The sequence below is a fragment of the Nicotiana attenuata genome, unplaced genomic scaffold (assembly GCF_001879085.1).
Source record: "Nicotiana attenuata strain UT unplaced genomic scaffold, NIATTr2, whole genome shotgun sequence".
Classification (NCBI taxonomy): Eukaryota; Viridiplantae; Streptophyta; class Magnoliopsida; order Solanales; family Solanaceae; genus Nicotiana; species Nicotiana attenuata.
The window spans coordinates 1014347-1023355 of NW_017670302.1; the positions used below are offsets into that span (position 1 = coordinate 1014347).

The window sequence follows — 9009 nt, forward strand, 5'->3', positions numbered from 1 at the left end:
ATCTCCACCACTAGCTGATAATAAGTACTCATTTCAACCTTCAGCCATGCTAGCGTGAATACTAGGGTGCAACCCTGTAACAAATCTCTGCACTCTCTCTGCGTCCGTAGGAAGTATCATAAGTACATGGCGAGACAACACAGAAAATCTTGCCTTATAATCGGTCACAAACAATTGATCATGCTCGAGCTACTCAAACTGACACCGCAACTCATCCCTCTGGGAGGGTGGAATATACCTTCCCAATAGAAGCCGTGTAAACTGATCTCAAGTCATGGGAGGAGAACCCGCTGGTCTGCCAAGAAGGTAAGACTGCCACCATCTACGGGCCATGCCCTCCAACTGGAAAGTGGTAAAATCTACTCCATGGGACTCCAATATCCTCATGTTGTGCAGCCTGTCCCTACGCCGTCAATAAAGTCCTGGGGGTCCTCAAGCCGCTCACCACCGAAGAGGAAGGTGTAGCCTAGTACATTTGTCAAGTAGTTTCTGCGGATCACTGTCCGCAGCTGGTCTAGGCTCAGGTACTACTGCAATTGGCTGGGCCCCGCCCATGGATAGTGTACGCGGAGTCTGATATACGGCAGTTGCGTGCCTAGGAGCCTGAACAGTAGGGGTCTGTGCTCCCCCTCCTGTCTAAAATGTGGCTGGGTCTGCTAAAAATAAACCAGCTTGAGTCATAGTGTCCATGAAACACAGCATACGACCCATGACCTCCTGAAAGCTCGGTCCCGTCATGAAATCTACCGGGGCTGGCGAACAGGCACCTCGCCATGCTCCTCGATGACGGGATCCTCCATTGGATCCGCTGGTGGTGCTACTGGGACAGCTCTGGGATGCCCTCGTCCCCTACCTCGGGCTGGTGCCCTCCCCCGGCCTTTGCCTTGGCCTCTAGCAACGGGAGGAGCAGCTCCTCCTGGGTCTGGAACGTTCTTCATACGCGTCCTCACCATCTGTGCGAGAATAGAAGAAGGAAATGTAGTAAACCATCAACAGCACGGTAGGAGATGAGTAGAGAGTAGTTTCCTAACGCCCTATAGCCTCTCGAAGATAAGTACAGACATCTCCGTACCGATCCGCAAGACTCTACCAGGTTTGCCCATAACTTGTGAGACCTACGTGAACCTAGTACTCTGATACCATGCTGTCACGACCCAAATTCGATATTAGGCTATGATGGCACCCAACACCGTTGTTAGACAAGCCAACACTAATCAAATAGTGAATTCCCGTTTAAATAATTAGCAAGTAATGACTTCTCCTTATTTGATAAAAATTTAGGAGTTTAAAATTTAAGCATAAATAAGTGGAAGCATTAAATATTAATCATAATCATGTAAGTAAACCAAAATCATAAGTCTACTAGTGTGTGTGCCAAGACTTGGTGTCATAAGTATGTGGGCAATCTAGTAAAATATACAAAATCATACTATCCTACTGTCTGGAAAGGAATAGACATGAAAATAAAGACATAAAAGAGACTCCAGCTGCTGTAGAACGGCTCAAGAGGGTAGCTCACCGGGAAGTCTCAAGCTGAGGAGTCGAGTCTACGCGTCGGGCTGATGGCCAGATGCACCAGCCTCAAAACATCTACAATCAAGTATAGAAGTGTAGCATGCGTACATAAAAATATGTACCCAGTAAGTATCTCGTCTAACCTCGAAGAAGTAGTGACGTGGAGTTGACTCCGACACTTACTAGGGCCAATAGTATAATAATATGAAGTTCCAATTCTTAAATCAATGTATGTAGATAACAACAAGCTCAAACAAGAATAATAACTGGAAAAACCCTTCCATCATATTTAAGAAGTCAAGGCACTTTCTTTATTTAAAACAAGTGATTTTTCAAGCAACCAATCATACAAACTATAAAGAGTTCCAATTGTATTATCATACACAGATACCACCGAGGACGTTCGGCCTGATCCAACATAAAAGTAAATTATGCACTGCCGAGGGTCAAACGGTGCGAACCATATATGTATCTATTCTCCCCGCTCGCGAATCATACATGCGACGCGGTCAAAACATAACCCCGCTCGCGAATCATACATGCGACGTGATCAAAACATAATTTTATCATTTAAATCATAACCCTTTCTTGATTCTTTTTAAAATAAACACAATCCAACTTGAAGCCTTTAAATTCTTAGAATTCCTCAACTTAATTCCTTTCGTTACAATTAGCACATATAATCAAATAATGGTGTCCACAAAGCATGGCGTAAACCTAAAGCTACCCGGATATAACAGGAATAGTAGCTACATATTGACTCTCGTCACTTCGTGCGTGCGTAGCCCCCACAAATAACCACATATTAATTAAGTTCACCTATGGGGAAATTTTCCTCTTACAAGGTTAGAAAAGAGACTTACCTTGCTTCAAAGCCTATTTCCAAACTCAAGAATGCGCTCAAACCCTCAAATCGGAGCCGAACAATCCAAAACTATTCGAATAGCGTAAAAACCAAGCATTATAGGTTCAAAAGTTTATATTCTAACTATTAAAGTGATTACCCAACCCAAAGGAAAGATTCCTAATATTCACCTTCGGCACCCACATGACCGGATTCCAGATATTTTCGAAGGAAGTTGTTACCCATAACCTAAAGAACATAAATATTTGATTATCACTAAGTTTCATGGTAAATTTCGTGGTAAAAATTCCATTCTTGTCAAACCCTAGGTTTTTCATCTAACCCATGATTTCTACCAATTTTCATGTTAGAATCTACCCCAAATTTATCTATTGAACTCACAATAGGTAGAAATTACTTACCTCCAAAAGCTAGGTGGTATCCCTCTCAAAATGCTCCAATAATCGTCCAAACAATGAGAGAAAATTGGCTTGATTCCCGTATTAACTAAACTCACTGCCCCAGCAATTTTCGCACCTGCGGTGCGTGGACCGCAATTATGGTCTCGCTTCTGCGGAGTTGGGCCGGGCCGGCTGGGGCCACACCTGCGGACGGATGACCGCTTCTGCAGAAAAGGAGCTGCATTTGTGGAGCCTGGGCTCCTCTCCTTGGGCTGCATCTGCGATGCTTCAACCGCACCTGACCAACCGCAGGTGTGATTATGACAGCAGTTGGAGTTTCAGCTCTTGCTAAAAAATTTCACTTAGGCCGAGCCTCGTCCGAAAGACACTCAGGGCCCCCGGGGCTGCGCCCGAACCTACCGACAAGTTTGGAATTATAAAACAGACTCGCTCTAACCCTCGGAACGCCTAAAAAAACAGTAAAACTATGTATCACACCCTAAAACCAATTGAATCAAACTTATGAACTTCAAGTTCTTCAATCTACTTCTAAATGTGCCGAAACGTACTTATGTTACTCAGAATGATACCAAATTTTGTGTGCTAGTCTTAAATGATATTACGGATCTATTTTCGGTCTCAAAATTCCGTTTGGACCTCGATATCACAAAAACCCGCTCTAAACCAAATTTAAAGAACTTCTAAAAACCTTCAAGAACAACTTTCACTATTAGGCACCAAAATGCTCCCGGGTCATCCAAAACCCAATCCGGGCATATGCCCAAGTCCGAAATCATCGTACGAACCTATGGAACCGTCAAATCCTGATTCTGAGGTCGTTTACTCAAAATGTAGACCGAAGTCAAACTTGGCCTTTTAAGCTAACCTTACGGAACCAAGTGTTCCGATTTCAACCCAAACTCTTCCAAATCCAGAACCTATCATCCCGGGAAGTCATAAATCAATAACAGCAAGTACGGGAAGTCTTATTTAGGGGATCGGGGTTCTAGAAAGCAAAACAACCAGTCGGGTCGTTACATTCCGGTTGGTAAATTAAATATATATAATTTTTGTTATATTAAAAACCAATTGCCTTGGGCGGCAAATCATAATTTCAAATATTCCAACCGACATCGGTCGGAAATTTTGAAAAATTTTAATAAAAAATTATTTTTGTAGATTATATACAAGTATGACCAGGTCTTGGTCAAATATTGACCAATTTTTGACCGAAATCGGTCTAAATTTTTATTTTCTTGCTGTGGGACCACTATTTCCGTTGTCAGAAATATTTTTTTTAATTTTTGCGACCAATTTACTTAATTTCCGATGTTTTCTGTCGGTTTTTTTTCCGACCGACTTCGATTGGTATGCTTTGGACGAAATATATCAGTTTTCTAGTAGTTAACGGAGGAATATCAAAAGCTAGATAATGGAGGGATTTTAAGAGATTTAGTTGACTTGTTGATGATAGTCAGAATACTAATGAGTTGGAGTTTGGACGGTCCTAACAATTTGTGTCGAAGAGTGTTTTAGTCCAGACCAGATACTCTGAACTTAATGGATATTAGAGAAAGAATTTAGCAGCCTAATGATAAGTTCTACCCTATTTTTTAAGTGCGTACGGATAAGTCTTACCATCCAAATTAAAATGGCTACCGCGTAGCAATCTTTATGAATTTTATGTCATTCCTAAATAAAGTAATAAGTCAAATCCTTCCAAAAGAGAGTCAACTCTGTATTATTGTATAACTGTACAATTTTGGAAACACTTTTATTACGTCCTTTCAGTTTGAAATTTCAAAAATAAGGTAAACCCCAACAACCCGTTTCTTCAGTAAAATTAAAAGCCAAGGTAAAAAAATGTTCAAGGCCAAAGAATGGACAACACAAATATTACTAAGTACTGCAGTAAAAGCAGTGGTTAAGACTTTGACTCTTCATTCAATTTCGAAGAATTATCATAAAGAAAAAGAAACATTACAAGTGCTAATAAATCCTTGTTTTTCCTTTTAAGTCCTAGCCTGGACCAAAGGCGAAGACATTGGAGAGTGAGGAGAGTTGATAAAATCATCCAATTTTCTAAATGATAAACTAATCTCCAATTTACTCCTCCTACATTGTAATTTCTTGACTCCTCCTTCAATCCCTTTACGTTGAATCACAAAGTTGTTAATCCTTCTTAAGGCAACCCTCATAGTTTCATCATCCATATTAGCAAAACATACTCTAAACCAACCAGGCTCTGAACAATGAAAAGAACAACCCGGCGAAACATTAAGTTTAACTTCATTAATAATTATTCGCCAAAGTTCGAGTTCAGATTCAAATGTTAGTTCCTTAAGAAGCCTTCTCAAATCCATCCATATAAACAAGCCAGCGTTACTCTTCAATGTGTTAATTCCCACTTGTGCAAGTCCTTTAGTGAACATGTCGTGCCTTTTCGCTAACCTTTCACTACTCTCACCAATGAATTTTGTAACGAATTTTTCGTCCGATAGCATGTTTGAAATCAAGAATTGCGTTTGTGTTGAAACTAGTCCGAAACTTGACATTTTTCGTGCACAGTTTGTTACAACATCGTTGTATGAGTAAATAATCCCGACTCTGAATCCAGGAAAGCCTAAATCCTTTGACAGGCTATAAACAATGTGTATCAAATCGCGGTCGCATTCAACATCTTCATCCAATATTACTTCGGAAATGCTGATGAAATCGGGCTTGTTAAATATTGTGGCAGCGTATATTTCGTCGCATACGAGGTGGATGTTTTTCTCATTAATGAATCTTACTGTGTCTTTTAATGTTTCCCTGTCTAGGATAGTTCCCAGTGGATTAGATGGATTGTTTAAAAGCAAGCCCTTTACGGTAATATTGGATTCTTGAGCTTTCTGGTATGCTGTTTCTAAGGCTGTTCGTGTGACCTTGAAATTGTTAGAGCTTTCACAAACAACAGGAAAAAGTTGTACCCCAGTTCGCCACCTCAAATCTCTATCAAATCTGCAAAAAATTGAAAATAATTTAGTACTTCCATATTATTGTCTATTTGTCCCAGAAAAAGAACCTAAGGAGATGTTATTTTGCTGGTGCTGAAAGTCAAAAAATAGAAAACCATGCGTTTTTACTCACTCCATAATAATCTGTTTGAGGGTGGTTGACTGGACACAATTTTTAAAAGAATGCAAATTAAAGGGTTCTACAAGAAAATTTACTACGCTAATTAAAATATCAAAGTATTGTTAATACGAATCTGTACATGTACTACAGTACTCCGTCCATTCCAATTTATGTGAACCTATTTCCTTTTTGATCCGTTCAAAAAAGAATGACTCCTTTCTAAATTTGGAAACAATTTAGCTTAAACTTACAATTCTACCATTAATGAGAAACTTTTGTAACCACACAAATACTATGGATCCCTTTTTGACTTGTTTAGGATTATAAATTTCAAAAATCTTTATTTTTTCTTAAACTTTGTGCCCAGTCAAACAGGTTCACATAAATTGGAACAGAGGGAGTATTTGTCTTTGTTGTGAAGAGGGACACTACGCAGATCGTGACAATTCCTATAAGTGTCGGTATGAAGGAAAAGAAAATGTAAACAGTAAATTCTAAATACCGAATGGTCTGAAGTTTATTTGAATTTAAACTAAAAATAAACAAAAAGAGTGTTGAAGAAATTAGGATGGAGGTACTATCTTTTACTACCAATATTCGTATTTTCATAAAATTATACTAGTAGTGAGAGGGTGTTCTACCGTCCATCGAGCATTGTGGTGGGATAGATAGATTTCCTCTACCCTTAACCAAAGGTCTCATGTTCGAGCATTGTTAACGAAAACAATTCCTAGTAGGGATCGGAGCTCTTCCCCTTTTAATGAGCCTATCCAGATTAGTTGAGATGCAAATGCGAATACCGAACCCTAGATAGGAAACTCAAAAAAAAAAAAAAAAAAATAGTAGGTGTTTTACGTACCCAGGATAATAGGGTGTAGGAACCAGAAATGCCTCTGCAGGGTCAGCCAAGCAGAAGGCCAGTAATTCATGAGCTCCAGTAGCCCCTCCACTCATAACTATGCGCTCTGCCTCAAATGTTATTCTGTCTCCTCTCACTTTTTCCATGAACCTTGCAACAGCCTGCACATAATATACAAAACTGGTGGAAAAAAAAAAAAGAAATGTTGATATAATAATTTTTCAGTTTTTAGTTCATACACTTCGGAATTCTGGCAAACCATGATAGTCTTGATAAATTGCAATATCCTTGAAATCTTCAGACCCTTCAGCTGTGCAAATGGAGGCTTTCGGATTGTTCACCACCCATTCTTGTATTAAATCAAAGCAAAGCTGCAAGAACATCAACAAAAACATAAACCTATGTTTCTGGCAACGCATCGTTTAAACAATATATACTCCCTCAGTTTCGATTTTAAATGGAAATGTTTGACTGAGCATAGCGTTTTAAAAAAGAATGACTTGACTCATACCAAAAGTTTCGTTGGAGGCTTTGAGCTCATGCTTTTAAATACTGTACAACTTAATTTTTATAGCTATAAAAGCGCATTTCATCAAGGATAATAAAAAGTATAAAGTACAAATGTCTCTCTCTCTCTCTCTCTCTCTCTCTCTCTCTCTCTCTCTCTCTCTCTTTATATATATATCTATATATACATATATATATATATATATAATGTACATTTTTCAATTATTATTTTCAGAGCAGCTATTGTATTGGGAAAAAACTGAATTTAAATATTGAAGATGACGTGTCATGACACGTGGACCAGTCAAATAGTCAAAGTGTGGTAATCAGTTAGAAGGCACGAGCAACAACAGATGCGGGAGAAAAGATACTTAAAGACACGAGCTATTATTCAAATGAAATGAGACTCGTACCTGTTCGAGTCATTTAAAGCTCGAAGATCGGAATGAATTGAAGTCATGAATCTGATAGCGTAAAAGAGTCCAAATTCAGCATTAAATGCCAAATACGTTAGAGAATTTGTATTTAATAGGAATGATTGAGTAACGTTTCTTTTAATGTCATTTATTGCTCGTAATTGCCTCATTAANGTCTCTCTCTCTCTCTCTCTCTCTCTCTCTCTCTCTCTCTCTCTCTCTCTCTCTCTCTCTCTATATATATATATATATATATATATATATATATATATATATATATATATATTATTCTTTATTTTAGAAGAGACTAAAAAGAAAAAAGTATCATGTACATATAATATAGAACCGAGCGTGTTGATAGTTTTTTCTTGTTACCTGATTTTCAGCAAGACCCATCTGAATAACCCCATCAAAATTTTGTGTTAGATGGAAAGGATCAATTTCATAGGCCTTCCAACCATCAAAGTAGGCTGAGTTTTCACCATGCCCATTGTTGGTTGCTACCTTAGAAAGCAGCTCATTTTCGATGTTTGAAATGAACCCCATCTTCTTAATCTTAATTTCTTGAAACGAGAGTAGAATAAAAGAATGGCAAGAAAACTACGTACGTATGTCTTAGCTAATTAAGAATTCTCTAGAGTTCTAATCCCTTAGTAGTTTTCAATTTGTAGAATGAGATATCTAAGCAGTAGTCATGTCTTATTTATAGTTATTTGTTCGCAAGCTCTATTGTTTAAGTGGTAAAGAAGTTTCCATGAAGTAAACGACCCAACCATTCGAAAGCGATCTCTCCCTCTGAGAAACTATTTTGAGATACGGTGGGCGGCTTACTATGTAATAGTGTGTTAATAACGCACTACTTATGCACTGTACATGGCCCCATCTTTCGCTAATCTCCTCACTAATTCCTCCCTACTAAGCACAAGTACAATTAGGATAAAAATGAAATTAAATAGTATATTTTAATCCTACACTTATGTTTTCAATGTGTTAAAGGTTGGATTACACGATGGATAAAGGCTCCAAATTTTTTAGTTCCATACATGTGAATACGGGCATTGCACGTTAAATAATATATGTAGTTGTATACAGTTAAAACCGGGCTTACCTGATTGTACTATTTGATCGAGATCAGGGAATTGCATTGAAGGTCAGCCTCGTAGTGGATTAGAACAGAGCACGAAGACAAGGTATCGAATTCGAGAATCTAGGTGCCTGCCGAGATCGAGGCCAGTAGTGATCGAGACCAAATATGACAAACTTCGAGCAAAGCGCAATAACCAAAAAGCGAGATATCCGTGAACGGTCGAAGATCACGGTGGAAATCCCGGAACGGATCAAATCAAGGCA

General features: G+C 38.6%; 1 protein-coding gene across 1 annotated transcript; it reads right to left on the bottom strand.

Annotated features, from left to right (window-relative positions):
• Window positions 1–4680: 4680 nt before the first annotated feature.
• On the bottom strand, window positions 4681–8317 carry LOC109237500 (1-aminocyclopropane-1-carboxylate synthase-like). The gene is made up of 4 exons (XM_019403815.1): window positions 8035–8317; window positions 6976–7107; window positions 6737–6897; window positions 4681–5760 (listed from the first exon to the last, which is right to left on the bottom strand). The coding sequence occupies exons 1-4, from the start codon at window positions 8203–8205 to the stop codon at window positions 4773–4775; spliced, it is 1452 nt and encodes a 483-aa protein (XP_019259360.1). The 5' UTR covers window positions 8206–8317; the 3' UTR covers window positions 4681–4772.
• Between the last annotated feature and the right edge of the window lie 692 nt (window positions 8318–9009).

What these genes read in the sequence shown, in the direction of transcription:
- LOC109237500 (XM_019403815.1), bottom strand. Translation starts at nt 8,205, where the DNA reads ATGGGGTTCATTTCAAACATCGAAAATGAGCTGCTTTCTAAGGTAGCA. An exon ending in TGGGTCTTGCTGAAAATCAG is followed by an intron (nt 7,108 to 8,034) that starts GTAACAAGAAAA and finishes ATGTTCTTGCAG; the next exon opens with CTTTGCTTTGATTTAATACA. An exon ending in GTTTGCCAGAATTCCGAAGT is followed by an intron (nt 6,898 to 6,975) that starts GTATGAACTAAA and finishes TATTATGTGCAG; the next exon opens with GCTGTTGCAAGGTTCATGGA.